This window comes from Trematomus bernacchii, unplaced genomic scaffold (genome assembly GCF_902827165.1).
Source record: "Trematomus bernacchii unplaced genomic scaffold, fTreBer1.1, whole genome shotgun sequence".
NCBI lineage: Eukaryota > Metazoa > Chordata > Actinopteri > Perciformes > Nototheniidae > Trematomus > Trematomus bernacchii.
In genome coordinates, this window is record NW_022987656.1 from 7,133,800 (window position 1) to 7,153,404 (window position 19,605).

The window sequence follows — 19,605 nt, forward strand, 5'->3', positions numbered from 1 at the left end:
TCCCCTGTGTACAGCAGAGCCACCTACCGTCCGTGAAACCTCCTCCTGACTGCAGAACGTCTCTCTATATGTGTTATGTTTTTTAACGCACATTATCTGATTATCTAATCATATGCACCGTCCGCTAGAGTCTGTTGATATGCTCTCCAGATTAACAGAAGCATGAAAATAACCTGCTGATGCTCCATGGTGGGGGCTACGGTAGAAATGGCCGGGATTTGCGTTTTTACCCGCTTAATGTCTGACGAATTGTTGAATAGCACTTCCATACACATGACTTTTGTTTAGTTTAAATTCCGTTTGAGTTTTGCCCCTGTGAACGCAAACCGAACCTTCTGAAAAATGAATCAATGTAACAAACTGTCGTCTGGTGCGAACCAAAGATGCAGACTAATATGTGTGAATGCGACCTACATTTTATTTCTACCGCCATTACAAGCCTCTTGCATACTGGAAAAAGCTTATGAAATCATTCACAGAATACTATATTTGGTATAAAATGCCAGATAAGTGTAATATTATTCATTAAGATTTTGTGTGTAAGCTAAAATAATAATAATTTCAAAAACAGCTAGTGAGCATAATTCACATTGTCAGATGCTAGCGTTAGCTGTAGCTTCTAGCTAATTAACATTACAACCTGTCTCTTTGAGCCTCCCTCCCAAAAAAGTGTTTGGTATCTCTCCCATGTCATGCCAAGGAATGACTAATGGTGAACTGTATGGGTCACGGAGACTACGTCCGTGTTTTATAAAATATTAACAAGAATTTTTTTAATCACACAAATCGCACCAAAAGACAACTCTTGTCTTTGAAATAAATTGCTCAAGTGACATGTATTTATCTTCAGTCTTGTAATGAGGTAGAAGTGTGATAGCAACCTGATGGTTACAATTTATGTTGCTCCAGGTGGGGACATTTTGACAGCAACACAGTGCAGCGATTATAAAACAGTTTAAAATGGATTCAGTGATCTCCAGAGAGGAAATTTAGAAATTATAATTCATTTCTTTTAAGCCACTGGCTGAGCCAAAACAACCAAGCTTTGAAAGGCTATAAACAGAGCCGGGCAGCGCAGCACCGAGGGAGTGGAGAAAAAGTTCAGCGGGCCCAGCCAGCATCCCAATATTTCACTGTTTTATCTAACCACAGAGCTGTGAATCATGATGAAATCTTCTCGCCAAGTGACTGGATAGACCTCCATGAACTACGCCAAAGACTCCCACAACCAAAGGCGTTCCTTCCTTTCCCACTTCTCTCCTTGGCGTGTACAGCTAATCATCATCAGGCCCAATGGTGGTCATGAGGGGGAAAGTGTTCGTGCAGAAAATGGCTACCACACTTTTCAGTGGGTCGCGCTTTCCACGCTTTGTGCTCAATGAACGAGAGTGTGGGAGATCGCAGGGTCCACTGGAGGGAAGGAAGGCTTCGTGCATTGCATGAAAGTCACTGAAGCATAATCAGTCATCCCGCAAAGTAGAGGAACATGCCCACTGTTAAGTTGTTTACATATCCTGATAATGACTCCGGAGTAGGTAGTAAGAGCAAATCAATGGGAGAGATTTAGGGTGCTGCAGCCCCTGATGTAGCCCAGGCTGACAGAACATACCCGTATGATGGATTAGTGCAGCTGGCAAATTACATCTCTCTAATTATGCTTTTCAAAGTGCGTTACGATGTATCACTGTTTGTTTTAATCTCGGCTAAACACAGGGCTGATGCTTTATCGAGAAAAAAAGAAAAGTGCTTCAGCTCAATTCTTGGGAATTCATTTTTAATTTGTAGAATTAGAGGTATATGATGATTATTTTATTTTATCAGAAGCTTTTTTGTACATCTGGACTTCGTAACGTTGTTTTTCGCTGGCCCGTACAAAACAAACAGTAATTATTACGTAATCTGTATGTTGTTAACATTCATCACCGTTGAGGGATTTTGGGTCAAAGTTCAAACAGGAAGTGGTTCCTGCTTCAGCTTGACACGCTGTACTGGTTAGACTTCAGTATGACTCAAACTAATTTATATTAACACAATGTCATCCAAACACTTCAAATGTGTTTATAACTAAAGACCATGCTCAGAAGCGGGGCTAAAACCTGCCATCATAGTTGATGATTTTGAATTGTACATTCGGGGATACAGCACACACTTGCAGTCGCTCCTTGATGGCATTCATGGTGTTGCACTTGGTTGTTCACACGAAAACTTACGGAATGGGTTTTTTTGAGAATGAAAAAAGAGCCGCACCCCAATATCTGATAGACATACACCCAGAGGTGGAAATAGTAGTCAGATTTTATACTTAAAGGTGGGGTAGGTAATTTTGGAGAAACCAGCTCGAGTGAGCTAGAATTTGAAAATACGCAACTGAAAAAAATCTGCCACTTCCTTACAGAGCCCCTCCTCCAACACACACAAACGCGCACATGACCAATGAGGGCACGAGATAAGTTTGTGCACAGATGGAAGGCTGACAGGCAGGTAGGCCATCCAGTTATTTTAGCCGGCCCGGCTAAAATGATTGGTCGTGCTTTTTACAGTACTACGGCTTCCACAGATGACATTTTTTTATGGATTGTTTGTCAAAGCACTTAAGATTTTCATTGCTATCGGGATGTTAAGAGCATTCCATGGAATATAACAAAAAGTGTATCTCGAGCCGGTTTCTCAAACTTACCACCTTTAAGTAAAAGTACAAATACCAGAGAGTAGGAATACTATGTTACAAGTAAAAGTCCTGCATTCAAAATCGAACTCAAGTAAAAGTACAAAAATATTAGCATCAAAATATACTTAGAGTACCAAAAGTAAAAGTATTAATTATGCAGATTGGTCCATTTCAGAATAATATATAATATGTTTTGGTGATAATTATTGTTCCATTAAGTGTTATCAAAGCTAGTAAATGTGCAGCTAGTTTTAATGCCTTTATTTACTGCTGTGTCATTTTGGAATATAATCCAGATTCAACTAAAGTCTTATAAATGTTGATTATGATGAACACTTAACACTTATGATGAACACATTAATCAAAATCTGAAAAGTATCTAAAGAAATGAAATAAATGTAGTGGAGTAAAAGTACAATATTTACCTCTGCATTGTACAGGAGTAGAAGTACAAAGTAGCATAAAATGGAGTCAACATTGTAATTAAGTACACTACTTGAGTCAATGTACTTAGTTACTTTACACCACTGCATACACCTAATCCACACTGTAACTGGTTAGATTCTGGCTTTTGTTGGGTGTCATATACAACTCCTCCTATACTGCGCAATAAATTCAATTATACACATGAACATGGTAAATGGACTGCAATTATGTAGCACTTTTCCAGTCTTTGCACCTACTCAATGTGCTTCAACATCAGCAGTCACACAGTGACAGATGCTCAAGGAGATACTTCATTCACATACTGTTGGCCATCTTGCCCAAGGATATCGACTTGTTGACTGAATGGGCTAGGAATCAAACTATTTAATTGTTTAACGACTACTTACAGTAGCCCCACAGCCACAGCTTGACAGAGAAATCGAAACCCTGAAGACCTTCTCACAACCATACAGCTGACTTGAACCCTAGGATAACAGCTTCAAGATGAAGAAAACCTACAGATTACAACTTTTTATATACTTATGTGTGGTCCTCAGTACAACATCTGGCCACTTGTTAAAAAATCAGGCAAAGGCCCTTTCAGAGAAATCGTGACAACAGCAGCAGCTCTGAATCCCATTATTTTAAACGGCATTGTTTCTTGTGTCTGAAAGGGCTTTAACAGGGCAACAAGTTAAGGGGTCTGACAATCACACAGGTTGTAACCCAAATTGAGTGCAAACCCTCTCCGACATAGGTAGTTTAATTGTAAAAAAAGATGAACAAGTCAGTTTTGTTATTTTTGCAGCAATATTTAATTAAAATGTGCCTATATTATCTTTTAATGTGCAAAATATTAGAACATCAGTCTTTGTGGCATGCAGGTAATCAACTGTTTAAAGGTAAGGTAGGTAAGTTTGAGAAACCGGCTCGAGATACACTTTTTCTTATATTCCATGGAATGCTCTTAACATCCCGATAGCAATGAATATCTTAAGTGCTTTGACAAAAAATCCATAAAAAAATGTCATCTGTGGAAGCCGTAATACTGTAAAAAGTACGACCCATCATTTTAGCCGGCCCGGCTAAAATAACTGGATGGCCTACCTGCCTGTCAGCCTTCCATCTGTGCACAAACTTATCTCGTGCCCTCATTGGTCATGTGCGCGTTCGTGTGTGTTGGAGGAGGGGCTCTATAAGGAAGTGGCAGATTTTCTCCGGTTGTGTATTTTTAAATTCAAGCGATCTCGAGCCGGTTTCTCAAACTTACCTACCCTACCTTTAAGCTTTTACCATTAACATGTAGAATGAATGTTGCAAATGACACATGAAATTATAGCAACTACAATGTAAGTTATTGTTTTACCTCTCATTCAGTGTAGCCACAGAGGTAGCATTATGTCCAGCTAGCATGCTAATTGCTAACGTTATATCGTTTTATCCCGGAGGGGAAAGCTCACTAGTTTCCAATCCAGAGAGAAACACCTCGCCTGAAACACACGATTAGTGCCATGAGTTAGTGAAGCAAATTACAGAACATTGCACACTTATTCACAAGTCAAAACGTTTTCATAGCGGCTGAGAATAGCTAGCTAGCTTGATGTTGTTAGCCAGCTTGGAGTCAGCCTGCTAACAGTGTTAGCCAGCATGGCTAGCTCGATCTACTGAGCAAATAAAAGTACATCTGAGACCAGTATTGTGCAGATTAAAAAAGTTAGCTGCTAATGGTAGCCACCAGAGTGTATGCAGCTTCCGGTTTTGGTCACGCGTCACTCTCAAGGGGGACCCTGATGTAAACAGGGGGACCCTGATGTAAACAAGACGAAAGTCTTTCTCTGGTCTGCATCCCCTTAACAATTGTATGTTTTGAGCTGTACTGTACTGTACCCAATATACAAGCTGTTAATAAACTTTTCAATCAATCAATCTCACTCCTTATTTGTTAACGTGTTGGTGTGTATAGAGATTTCCCTCGATTCCATTGGCTCTAGCGGTTATAAAGAGATTTCATTCATCAAAATCGAGCAAGGGGGGCCAGAGATAGGTCAAATCCACCCAAATGACCCCAGAAGTGTTTTTTTTGGGCTAAATCTCTCTAAAAAGGTCAAATTTCACTTGTTTTGCATCAATCTTGATACAGGGTACTTATTATATGTTGTACTTTGGATTCCTAAAGCTTTTAGTCTACTAACCCATCATCCAAGGGTAGTTTTCACTATAAGTAAAAAAGAATCTTTGGACGGACACTATAATTTACAGTTTTTTACTAATTAAAATCAGAATTTTCTTTAAAATAAAAAACATCTATATTGATTCTGACTTTTCTACATCCAACTCACAGGTTTATCATTACTTTGAGAATAAAGATTATTAATTTAACCCTTTTAGAAGGGAAGATATGGTAATTTGTTCTGGGAATGTCATTTTCGAGCCTGAGACCTGAAAAACAGGCTCAGTGCTTAACAGGTTAATAGCCACTGCACCGCAACTTCTTCTCCTCCGGTTGAGACCGTGGAGAAGTCGGGGCCGCAGCTTACTTGGCTGGTAGAGCACACTCAGACACGCTTACCTTGTGTAGAGTGTGCATGGACGATAGTGGGGAAGGCTCTCCCCGCGTCCTCCAGCCCTGTATGGGGTTTACTGCGCACCATGTTTCCCGGGTCCCTAAGGAGCATGGGAAAACATAAGTGCATTATGTCCAGGGGGGTCAGATACCTACCTTCTTTTAACCAAATATCTCTCAGAGGGGCGTGGGGAGTGGCTCCTTATTTTCATCTAAAGTAACAGACAGAGAATCAGCACTTTTGAAACAGGGCTGAAACAGAGGGGATTATGGGATGCTTGGTATTTCAACCCAAACACTTCAGAGACATGTTTTGTATATATCTGAGACCTATATATATTGATGAAAAACAGTATAATAGGGGACCTTTTAGATACGTGTATGTTTTGTTAATTCGGATAATCTTCACATATTAGCGCTTTATGATTCTTAAAACGTAAATGCAATCCCTCAAAGTAAAAAACTAACGTTAGCCACAGCTAAGTTCAACGTTGACTCATGGTCGGTGTCATGATGTTTAGTATTCTCCTTTATTCAGTTGTTAGCAACCACTGTTTATATGACACATTGAAGCTTCAGACATTGACCAGTGGGGTATTTACTGACATATTTGAGTCATAGAACAAAGACACAGACACTTTTTCTGTGTAAATCCACCACACCCAGTGTGCTCTCAGGTTTCCAGAGCCTCCTCCTACTGGATGGTAATCACAGCCAGGGTCAGCCGAGGTCAGGCCTGTCAGTGTGGCTCCCAGGAGAAGCTCTGAAGACCAAAAATCCAAACTATTGAGAATTATGCTGGGGCTGAGACCAATTTGAGAATGACTGTAGCACAGGAAACTAATCAGCCAAGTGCATTAGGAGGAGTTTGTGCTTTCTCAGAGTTTGGTTAAAGTGCTTCACATCAAGAGCTATGCCTGACATTAAAGAGCAGCTTACCTCACTATAGATACATTTAAAGCAGTGAACGCAATTTGTGGGGGATGGGGGGGATTTGGGTGTGTATTAGGGTGTTGGAACTTGCGGTGCCTTCAAAAGGTCATGGGTTGGGGAATCCTTTTTTAGGGGAGAAAATAACCCTAAAGGGCTTGGAACCTGATGGTTGGTTTATGCTTAATTGGGTACAGTGACGTAGTTTGATGAGAAACTTAAATGATGAGATTAATTTAGTTACAGTTTTGTAAAAACTTGGTTGTCAAAACAAAGCGGTTGTAGGTTGTGGAAGGTGATTAAGACAGTATACGCAGGTAATCAGATTGCGACAAAAATCTATATAAAGATGGCAATTATTAGGGGGCCCTATTCTGCTTTTTGGGCTTGTCCATTTCCTGTAGTGTGTTCTATAGGTTTTTGTGCATGTGATATTGAGTGGCAATAGTCACCACAACTATTTCTTTAAAACCTTTTTCCACATGGCCTTTACTCAAAACATTCAGTAACTTCTACTAATAAATCACAGGTTAGTTTCACCAATAAAATATCAATTTTTAACTGTTCAAATGTTAGTTCAGCTCCTTGCAGTCACATTTCATGCTTTTCGTATTAGTTCCTAATAAACACATTTCATCAAAGCAAAGTAGGTAAAAAGTGTACTAACATCCTTCCACAGAGATTACAATAGAAATACTGTGACACCATAAACTCACCTCTGCTGCAATCCTTTTATGGTCCTCTGGACTGAGTGCCCGACGCCTCTTTGTTGGCTGAGAGCCACTGCTTTGCTCAACCATGGAATGGTCAGAATCTCTGCAAAGGACAAAGATAATTTATAATATTAATAATGAGAGAGATATAATAATAAAAGAGAGAAAGCATAGTAATCATATTAACAACAGGAATACAGCTACTACCTGATCTTTTGTATGTCCTGTTGGAACTGCTGGATGCAACTATGTATATGGGCCGAATCTATTCTCTTCTTCTGGAGCTTGGGATAGAGGAAGTCCACATCTGGCATTATGTGGTGAAACAGTTGCAGAAGGACCTTGAGATCCTGATCTTCCAGTAGCCTAATGAAGGCTCCTGCTTCTCTGACGGTACTGGGGTCAAAGTTACCAGAGTCATTTATGCTCTCAAAACAGTGAATGAGGTCTCATCCAGAAAACTAATGGCGGGTGTGAACATAAAAGACAGCGTCATGGTCCAATCACATCAGGTCAAAGATCATGAAAACAATACCGATTCGCTGCCGATAAAAGTGTTAGGGTCCGTGGGAACATCTGAAGCCGCCAACGGAATTCAGACTACCATGTGTTTCGTACAAGGAAACACGTTTATTTCATAATATTTTATATATAATAATTTATGTTTATCAAGTTTAAGTATACTTTCTTCTCGAGATATTATGAGAGGGGGCGGCGCCCCACCGCCCCGCATTGACCAGCCGCCACTGATAGAGAGGATCCTGACCTTCTATAGGTGCACCATAGAGAGGATCCTGACCTTCAGGTGCACCATAGAGAGGATCCTGACCTTTAGGTGCACCATAGAGAGCATCCTGACCTTCAGGTGCACCATAGAGAGGATCCTGACCTTCAGGTGCACCATAGAGAGGATCCTGACCTTCTACAGGTGCACCATAGAGAGGATCCTGACCTTCAGGTGCACCATAGAGAGGATCCTGACCTTCTACAGGTGCACCATAGAGAGGATCCTGACCTTCTATAGGTGCACCATAGAGAGGATCCTGACCTTCTACAGGTGCACCATAGAGAGCATCCTGACCTTCTACAGGTGCACCATAGAGAGGATCCTGACCTTCTACAGGTGCACCATAGAGAGGGTCCTGACCTTCTACAGGTGCACCATAGAGAGCATCCTGACCTTCTACAGGTGCACCATAGAGAGGATCCTGACCTTCTTCAGGTGCACCATAGAGAGGGTCCTGACCTTCTACAGGTGCACCATAGAGAGCATCCTGACCTTCTACAGGTGCACCATAGAGAGGATCCTGACCTTCTACAGGTGCACCATAGAGAGGATCCTGACCTTCTACAGGTGCACCATAGAGAGCATCCTGACCTTCTACAGGTGCACCATAGAGAGCATCCTGACCTTCTACAGGTGCACCATAGAGAGCATCCTAACCTTCAGGTGCACCATAGAGAGCATCCTGACCTTCTACAGGTGCACCATAGAGAGGATCCTGACCTTCTACAGGTGCACCATAGAGAGCATCCTGACCTTCTACAGGTGCACCATAGAGAGTATCCTGACGGGCTGCATCACGGGCTGGTACGGCAGCTGCACCGCCCTCAACCGTAAGGCTTTACAGAGGATGGTGAAAACTGCACAGAACATCACCAGGACGGAGCTGCCATCCATGGAGGACCTTTACTCCCAGCGGCTCAGGAAGAAAGCCCTCAGGATTATCAAAGACCCCCATCACCCCAGCCACAAACTGTTCTGTCTGCTGCCGTCTGGCAGGCGGTACCGCAGCATCAGGACTAAAACCACCAGACTCAGGGACAGTTTCATCCCACAGGCCATAAGACTGTACATAACATGCATAACATTCACCTGTTTGCAACTCATATATATATTCCAATTACTGTATAAAGACTATTCTGCACTGTGTCTATTATATTCTGTTTCTATTATATTCTATTTTATTTTATTTACTTGCACTATTTTATCTGTGTTATTGTGTTGCACTTTTGGAGGAGCCTGTGACCTAAGATTTTCATTGTTATAAATACACTGTAGCTATGCACACATGACAATAAAAGCCTTGAAACTTGAAACACTATAGCTCCTGGTGATCAGTGCATACAGTGCAATTCAATAATACATTATATTAATTATCTAGTATCTTCATTTGGTACAATACTCAGTCATCACGGGTGTGTTTTGAGAGGAAGAGGAGGAGTAAACGGAGGAAACTACAGTGTGTGTTTGCATTGATATATCTGCAATGCAGGAGAAACGACAAGCAGGCGCTTCAAATCTCATGGAGGATCTGGAAACACGTACAAGACGAAGCCATGTGTCGAACAGGAGAACAAACTAGTTATTATGAGTGTTAGTGGAAACAGAGGCCATGTTTGCATGCACATAACTTGACCTGTACAATGTTATCACCTATTTATGCTTCTTATAAACTACTACTTTTTGCAATATCTGTAGTAAATCTATTTATGACTTTGGTAAAAAAGGTGCTAATTAACGCTGGTTGCATTTACTCAATCTGTATACTGCTAAGATCCCAGCCTACAGAATAAAAGGATGAATAGAGATAAAGACATTTACCTTTCAAAATAAAAGCATGATAGGAGCTACAAACATGAACATTTTCATGCATGATGTCCATTATCTCAATTGCTTAAAGGGACCTCAGATAGATACATCAAAAGGTGAAGCCCCTTTACGTTGAATAGGCAACATGGGACTTTATTTTGAAAAATATAAGTTAAATCGTCTCTTGATCCGGTTCGAAACGTTCAAGGACTTTTACATACAATGTTTGTATGTTTAAAAGATAATTTAGCAAGTTAAGAAAGTGTTGAAGTATGAAGCTACACTAGAGTATATTTAGTAACTTAATTACTATTTAAAGGATGAACACATCAATAAATGTAATACAATAATTCAATAGTATGATATATATTTTATGAAATGGGCTGTGGACTTGTATTAGTCATTAATGCTAATAATTGAATGCTTTTATCTTGAACAGAGTATTTCTACACTGTGGTGTTACAGCGTTTATCTAAGTTAAAGATATGACTCCTTATTTGTGGCACCACCACTGCTAATACCTACTTGAAACTAAAGGTAACGTTAACCTGGAGTTCGGCTCATGTTCAGGTGACTCTGTGCATGTAAACGTTCCACTGACCAGGCTGGAAGTAGCAGGAGTAGAGAGGGTTATTGACAGGGAATAAAAACAACAGCACTGTCTGTCCATTAACCAGACTCGGGGACAGCTTCATCCCACAGGCCATAAGACTGTTAAACACCTGCATTTTTGAAAGAACATCCATAACATTCATCTGTTTGCAACTTACAAATGATTGATCTAATATATCATATTACAATGACTTGTATATAGACTCTCCTTGCACTATTTATATTCTATTTTATTTGTATTACTTTCACTATTTTAACTATTTTGTCTGTTTTATTGTGTTGCACTGTTGGAGGAGCCTGTGTCCTAATATTTTCATTGACATATCTACACTAGCTATGCACACATGACAATAAAAGCCTTTAAACTTGGTTGAGATTAAATGCTTAATATCCAACGGTATTAGCTGGAAACTTGGAAATCAGCGAACAGTTCAAAGATCACCAGACAGAGACAGTTACCATACCATATATCTTACTTATGTTCTTGTTTAAATATAAAACATTGCAGCTGTGAGACTGCTGAACACCCAGCAGCAGTGAAAGCTGAAGGCCAAGGTGAGAGCTACCTCTTACTCAAACCTCATGCGACGTGTAGCCTGAGGCCCGGGCTGTCGCAGAGGGCGTGATGGGTCACAGCGGTCGGGGGTTGGTGGAGACGGACATGTGTCCTGGGAGCGCTCAGCTACAAGTGTTGAGCTCCACAGTCGAGGCAGACCGATCCCTATTTCTTCACTTCCAAAACCAGTGCGGCTTCCATTTATCAAAACGGAGTCCTGGCCTGGGCGAGTGACACACTGGGACTGTGGTTGTCATCTAGGCCATACATTATGTCAGTTAAAGCTGTTTTTTATTAGCTGGATGATAGATAGTTCTTTAATTGTTTTGTTATTTTTGTTCTCCTCGTGTGAGAAAGCTGGGGCTCGGACGTGGGAATGCATGGACTCCGATGTTTGGATAGAAAAATGGGAAAACCTTACAGAATGCGTGTGATAGGATTTCTAAAGTGGTGATATACAGAAAGCTGATAGCGCAGTGACGCGGGACATGGTTTTGGTTTAACATGTAACATAAATAAAGAACTTAATCAGCGTGTGGAGTTGAATCCTTCAGGTCACGGTTGCTGAGGCTCGGGTGCTGTATGTTCTGACACAAGTCACAAGGTTTATTCCTAGTGCAAGACCTCAGCTTATCACCACGATGTTGGGAAACACTTCATTCTAATGTGACACTGCCTAACCTTATTGGTTTGGGACCTTGGAGAATGGATTCATGCCTTGTTGTGACCTGACATCATCAGTATCACATGTCTTTGGGTTATGATCCAGTTACCCAAAGAGCAGGGCTGAAACGCTTGGACAGAGTTCGACAGAAAATTAACTGGCAACAGTTTTGATAATGGATGAATTTGATTAGTCTGGGTCATTTATCGAGGAAACATTCCAGCGTGTAGTATTTAAGGAAATGTGTTTGTCTCAAAAAGCGGAACAGGGTAGATACAAAAGGCCAGGACAGATAATCAACACAGGCGGGAAGACACACAAAGACAGGAATTGAAAGCAGACACAGGGAGATAAAACTTTCAAAAATAAAACAGGAAACAGATGAACCAAAAACGGAATATAATGTTCAGAACTACAATATGTTTTCATATGTGTATACCTACTATTGTAGCAGTTGGATGCTAACTTGGTTTCTGTGGATCAGCAGCACCGACTTACTAGTAATCTTTTAGGCAATTGCCCTCGTAATCAATTCGCCATCTGATGGTGAGATGGGCAAAGGTCTGTTTTCAGAAGGGTGTTACTGGCAATCCACCCGCTGTGGCCACTGGGGCTGCAGAGAAAAAGAGCAACTAAATGTCTGTGTTGTCTTTTTATGAGCTGATTTTAAAATCTAGGTAAAAAAAGTAATATCAGGTTGCACGAAGTGATGGAGGGTTTTGACAGCCGTAAAGGATACAGGCAAATTGTCTTCCATTGCTCAAATGCTATGGTGTGAGGTCTGAACATCCCCCCCTTATTTGTCATAATAATAATAGGTTTCCTGCCACAGACCATAGGGAAAAACATAGGACGAACAGTTCACAGGTCATTGTTCTTTGGAAACAACTTTCTACAGTCCATTGTTCAAAGAAAGACACAATTTATCTGGGCAGTTTACTAACCAACTGGGCGTTGATTGACACAATTAATGTTGCCCAAACAAGATCCGTTTTAAAGTTACAAGAACAAAAACCAGGTGAATAATAATGGCAAAAAACATAATACATAGTATATATCAAATACATAAATAGAGTGTTTCAGTTATTTGTCAGAATTAGTGAGAACAGGAGCTTTAGTTGTATAATTTAGTTAAAGTGAGACGCAGAAAGAGTGTGACTGTCGGTGTAAGGTCATCATGGAGAGTCCTGTGCTAGTGTTTGCACAAGATACTACAAAGGAGTTGACACTTTAGCATGTGATGCACACATACATGCTTACGCTAGCTTAATCTCGCCTTCACCTGTAACCAACCAACAGCTTTTGTACTGCAATGCTTGAGTTTATAGCTTAAGTCCTCCCTGGTAGAGGGGTAGGGGCTGAGCAGCTGTCATCACTCTCCTGGGAGGAGAGGCAGGAGGCTGAGCAGGCCTGGAAGGTTCTAGACCTGTTTTTAGAGAACATGTGTCCAACTCAAGACCAAGTGGCCAAATCCGACCCCTCGCAAATTTGTATCCGGCCGCATATCAATATAGGTTCCAACTTGCATCACAGAAAATATGTCAGGTATCAGTAAGTAGGCAAATCTATGTGGGTAAATAGCATATTGAGACTGCACCACTTTGTACCACATCTCCTGCAGAACAATGTCCCAAAGGAATATATAGATAAATAAATAAAGTAATATCTTAACTTACAGTTAATGATAAAAACAATGGACACATCTGAAAGATCAAGGTAGTAACAAGCCTAAATGATCCTTTATAATACCAAATCAATTGCACACGACACAACTCATGCCTATAGTACACAAAGTCCCTCATTACAGTACAACAAATAATTAAGTATTAACACATAATATCCTGCATCTGACATGAAATGCTGATCATAGCATTTATCTGGTTTTGATTAAACAGTTGAAATGCTCGTCTAGGGAGCTTCTTCGCACACTTTTTATTCTGTTATTTTTGCTTAACTGTGCAGTGATAAATGTGTTCATATTCTGGTAATAGTTTGTTTAAGGGTATAGCAGTTTTTATTTTCCTCCGTAGGCTGCTACTGGTGTGATGGGAATCTGAGGCATATCAGCGGCTGGACTCAGGATTATTTGTCTGTTACAAGCTCCGCTCTCACTCTGATGTTTCCCAGATGTTACAGATGTTATTACCACATTAGTGCTGCTGGTAGAGCCCCAACTGTGAAACCAACCACAGCAGTCCCAGCCTCAGCAGCGCTGGTGGAAGTGGAAGGGTTCGACTCTGCTGTTTCTTTTGGCTTCAGGCCACCGGGGCCTCGAAAGGCTTTGACCAATTGATTTAGGAAATCTGAGACTAAAGCAAAGAGATGAGGTTTTACAGTAGCATGTTGAAGGTTTAGAGACTCTGATACTCGAGCTACAGTATTACCGCAGTGCCTGTATAATAATGGTATATCTATGGTTTGATTTACATCTGCTAACTGAATGCTTATCGTCAACACATCCCTCTTCTGGAAGTTGTTGAGTAGTTTTTCTTTGTTCATGGTTCTGGTTTACCTTTTTCTAAGCTTTACTGAAAGACAAAAGTAACAACATAACACAAAAGCATCATCAGATTACATTCCTGCATGCTGTTCTTATTACACTTAAATTAAGCTATACATTTAAAAGAGATGTAAGATGACCACAAGTCATCACTTTCTTCTTTGTTAAGAAGCTTTCAGCCACATGCCACCTAGATGGAATAGTTTGGATTTGATCAAATATTGAGTTTTGTTGAAATAGTAAGAACTTTCTATGGAGTTTCCGTCACATGATATGAGTTGGTAAAGTTCAATGCTAGGCGATCCGTCGCCATGGAACACAATAATGTAGTCTTAATGTGATCTCAATGTTTCATTTAGCGTCATGTTTCTTTTTTTTTATAGATAAATAAATAAAGTCATGTAAGGAAAATGCATTTAGTTTTTTTATGCGTTTTGTCTCGTCACAAACGGCTGCCCTCAAATGCTTTCTATAATAAACTAAAAAAGGTTGATTCGAAAAAGAACAATGCATTTCCTGCTGAAAATGCGTGTGAATGCTGTAAACTGCGCAAATTTGTTGCAACATTTTAGAACAAGTTGAATATTTTGGTCTGGACCGTTTGGTGAATGCAGAGCGCTGTTGTTACGGTGGGTACCATAGACTGTTTATAAAGAGGTTGGAACGTGCCGCTCGGATATGCAGAGCAGAGCTCAGTCGGAGCAGCAGAGCAGATTCTGGGCACTCAGTGAATGTGTCAACGTTACTTTTGCGCAATATTATTTAATAAATCGTTAAGCTATAGCTAATTAGAATACATTGTCACCAACTCCAAACGTTAGCTTTAGCCAGCCTTTTATTTATATTTTTTCATGGGCATGTTACAGACTGTCACGTTATCATATATTTTAAGTTCAACATATAAATAATAAATTAACTTGCCTTCCCGTTACGTTAGCATCACTGACTAGTACATGCACAAAAGTTGTAAGAAGCTTGTTAAGCATGGATGCGCAGTCTTCCTTCTCTGCGTTAGGGAGATTAAGCAAAGCGTCACCATCCTTTAGTCTTTAGCCTTCATCTGGCATGTATTTAAGTAACAGGATGCTATCAATGTTATATGCAGTTTTAGATGCTTCTTCACCTTTTTCAGGCAAAAAAAGGTATGGTCTTTCATGTACAAGAAGCCAGCAGGACACCGCAGGGAATCAAACCCCATCCCAGTAAACTGGGAGTACCAATTACCAGTGCCTTTTGCTTTTCTAGGCTACATTGAAGGCAAAGCAAAACCTGCATTAACAGCATATGAGTGACATCAGTTAACACACACAGATTACGAATACGACACCCTCTGTCCGTGGACCCTCACATCGGACAAGGAAAAACTTCCAACAAAACCCCACATTTGATGGGGAAAAAACGGAAGAAACCTTGGGGAGAGCAACAGAGGAGAGAACCCTCTCCCAGGATTGGACAGACGTGTAATGGATGTCGTATGTAAATTGAAAAGATAATAAATGTACAACATAGGTAGGCCAAACGCTAGAAAACATCATGTGTCTATTTAGAAGAAGATGAACAATCCTCTGGCTGCCATCAAAGAAGCAGTAAGGTGAGCGTCAGGCAGGACCACAGCAACAGGGACAGCCACGACTCAAGATGCAGGCCACGCCTCAATGCTGACAACTGACAAGTGACAGACACAACAACAAAAAATCCAAACAAGCTGGGTTAGTATCATACATATTTGGGACATAAGTATACAGAGAAAGAGAAGAAAGAAGTAAGATTACGAATATGATACCCTCTGTCCTTGGACCCTCACATCAGAGAAGGAAAAACTTCCAACAGAACCCCACAGTTGATGGGGGAAACGGACAGTCCTCGGGGAGAGCAACAGAGGAGGGATCCCTCTCCCAGGACGGACAGACACGCAATGGATGTTGTCATATTTTGAGGGATTTTATTTATGGATTTAAATAGTAAAAACTATTCACAGACTGTGTGAGCTAAAACAGATAAAAAGCCTAATTTTGTTTTACAATAATCCACTACATGTTTCCAATTGGGTTTTATTAAAACAATGCAATTATTAAGAATAAGGTAAATGATTGAATAGTAGCATTGTACTTCAGTCCAATCTTGAGGCACTTCACTTGACCTGAGTATTTCTCTACTCACATTTTAAAAGCAAATATGTTACTTTTTACTTTAAACTGCAATTAAATGTGAAAGTAGCAATTTAGTATTGCTACTTTCACCCAACTATACATTATGAGTACTTCTTCCACTGACAATGGTAAAACAAAGGATAATGCAACCGAATCCCAGTCAATGCATTGAATAGCCACTTTTACCAGGTACCATGAAGGCAACTGTTGCCCGTTATGAATTGTGGGTAGTAAACACGAGTTGTCGTTGTTAGGAACTGAACATCCGCACTGTGGCCGTTTCTCAATGTCGAGTAAAGCTGCTCCAGAGCCACTATTTCAAGCATACTACTTCATCGAGTAGCGCCGAATCACTGTTTAAATGCCCAGCATACATGTGCTACCAAGCAAGCCTCCTCGACATTGAAGACATGGCTAATCACGCGACATGATGAACGGAAAGACCGTGATAGTGACCGGTGCTAACAGCGGGATAGGGAGAGCCACGGCAGCGGGCATTGTGAGGCTCAAGGGCCGTGTCATAATGGCCTGTCGGGACCGGAGCAGTGCTGAGGAGGCAGCCCGGGAGATCCAGCAGGAGACCGGGGCAGACAGCTCGCTGCTCTCCGTCAGACAGCTGGACCTCGCCTCGCTCACTTCCGTACACACTTTCTGTCAGGACATAATGAAGGTAGATTCCCAGACTGAGCTGACACCCCCCTTGCCTGTACACAATTACGTCAAGCCAAACGTCATTCAAAAAACGTACATTTTTATGAATTACGTGGCTAATCTTAAAAATTATAGAATATATCCAACACAATTCAAAAAATGTTCCCTTGTTGAAAAAACACTATTAATTCGGCATGCATTATATTTGCAAATATCCCATATTTAAATACGTTTTCAACTATATAAGCCAGTCTCTTGACTTATAAAGCTAATGAAAAACAGGGAATTATGTAATTATTTTTTTATTAAAATAGGTGCCGATAGACCATCCTACATTGGTTAGGAAAGTACATTTTCAGTATATTTGAATTTGCTATTAGTGTGTCTTTATTGACAAATCTACAGTCAGATTTTTTTATGCAGTTTTTGAATAATTTTACATTACTTCCAATAGTCAGTAATTTATTGATTTATGCATCACTGAATGGATTCAGATTCTGTTATTTCCCGGACAGCAGCTCAGTCTGTAGGCACTTGTCTAGGGAACTGGAGGGTTGCTGGTTCAAGTCCCTATCCAACCAAGTACTGATGTACCCATATAATTGCTGCCCACTGCTCCTAATACTAGGATTAGTTAAATGCAGAAACAAAATACGATTGAAATCCTCAATTTCCATAATTAATAATACAGCACTCATGCCAAGAACTGCTAGATCCTCACTCATTTGGTGCTGTTCTTTAATGTTCAAATAAGACTTCTCTCAGAAGAGAAGTCTTATTTTATCCGTTTTATTACCAAGTAGGTTTACACATACGAGGAATTTGCATACAAAGACATAGAAAGAAGAATACTTTTTTTATTTTAAAGAAAGGAGCAGAAAAAAGACCAATATATTTACATATATGTTTCTGCTACAATGTATTGGTCTTTTATAGAACAGTCTAACTTATCTTGAACATTCTATATTATTAGTGGTTCATGTCCTTTTTATATATATACTTGCTGCTGTTGATTGTTTTGATCTTTTATATATTTTGTTTTAATATGTTGTTGTTTTTTTTCCACCTTAAACTATTAAAAAATATTTTAATGCCTGAACACATTGCTGCTGTAACAAAATAATTTCCCAACAATAAATGATCCGTCTATCTATTTTGAACTGAGACGATTTGCTGGGGAATGTTCTAAATGTCTGAAGCCCTGTTTTTACCTTTGACACAGAACATGATAACCTCCTTTATTGTGACCCACTGAACAGGAGGAGCCTCGGTTAGACGTCCTCATCAACAACGCCGGCATCTACCAGTGTCCTTACACCAAGACAGAGGACGGCTTCGAGATGCAGTTCGGGGTGAACCACCTGGGCCACTTCCTGCTCACCCACCTGCTGCTGGACCTCCTGAAACGCTCAACACCCAGCCGCATCGTGGTGGTCTCCTCCAAACTCTACAAGCACGGCCACATCGACTTCGAGGACCTGAACAGCGAGCAAAGCTACAACAAGGCCTTCGCTTACAGCCGCAGCAAACTGGCCAACCTGCTGTTCACCCTCGTGCTGGGTCACCGCCTGGAGGGCAGCGGGGTGACTGTGAACGCTCTGACCCCAGGCATCGTGAGGACCAACCTGGGGAGGCACGTCCACATCCCGCTGTTGGCGAAGCCGCTGTTTAACCTGCTCTCCCGGAGTCTGTTTAAAAGCCCTGAAGAAGGAGCGGCCACCTCAGTGTTTCTGGCCTGCAGCCCAGATGTGGACGGTGTTCAGGGGAAGTGCTTTGCTGACTGTCAGCCTCAGGTTCTGCTGGACAAGGCCACAGACCTGGAGGTGGCCAGTAAACTGTGGGACATTAGTGAGGTCATGGTGGGCATCACCACGTGAGAGCCTCAGGAATGCTCATCCAAAGACAATTGTCTGAAATCCTAACAATGTGTGAATATTCAGTGCCTTTCAGTGTTGAAATTAGTTTTAGGGTTACACAATGTATTGTACACATTGTATTGAAATCACATTATGGACTAGTGCAATATTCAAATTGCAGGAAGCACAATGTTTGTTAAAGGCTAAATATGTGTTAAAATACCTACATTCAGGTGGAATACATTTTGAGCAGATTTTCCTGGTTCATTTCAAATGTTTAATCATTAAGTTCATTTAATTTAAATTATGAAGAAACATTATTTGTGATGCTTGGTTGTTAATGAAGAATAGAGAAGCACATCCTTAATGGTTATGCCATGATAGTAAATAATGTCTGTAGAACTTCTCTTCAATGCGTGATTTAAATAAATGTTTTATCGCAGTCTGATTCTCTGCCAAGGCTCAAATCCCAAACACCTCCATTGGACTCCTTTGTTTACTTCTATAACATAACATCACTATTTAACACTCACGATTATATTGGCTAACGCTCCAACAAATTATTTGTGATCCCAACAGAGCCGGCCAGCTAACTAATCAGAGCAGACTCTGGTTTCAGACAGAGGGTGAAAAGAGGTGCTGCAGCACAGGTAGTATGAGAAAAAAAGAGCTTTTTGAACATTAAAGCACAGAGACATGTCCCAGTAGAGACACTACATACTG

General features: G+C 40.7%; 1 protein-coding gene across 1 annotated transcript; it reads left to right on the forward strand.

The window, feature by feature from the left end:
• The first annotated feature begins 16,564 nt into the window (after nucleotides 1-16,564).
• LOC117486797 (retinol dehydrogenase 14-like) lies at nucleotides 16,565-19,356 on the forward strand. The gene is made up of 2 exons (XM_034135349.1): nucleotides 16,565-17,045; nucleotides 18,286-19,356. The coding sequence occupies exons 1-2, from the start codon at nucleotides 16,803-16,805 to the stop codon at nucleotides 18,901-18,903; spliced, it is 861 nt and encodes a 286-aa protein (XP_033991240.1). The 5' UTR covers nucleotides 16,565-16,802; the 3' UTR covers nucleotides 18,904-19,356.
• Nucleotides 19,357-19,605: the final 249 nt, after the last annotated feature.

Bases quoted from the DNA above. Each gene is read 5' to 3' on its own strand.
- LOC117486797 (XM_034135349.1), top strand. From the start codon at position 16,803: ATGATGAACGGAAAGACCGTGATAGTGACCGGTGCTAACAGCGGGATA. The intron at 17,046-18,285 runs GTAGATTCCCAG...CCCACTGAACAG, and splicing joins TCTGTCAGGACATAATGAAG to GAGGAGCCTCGGTTAGACGT.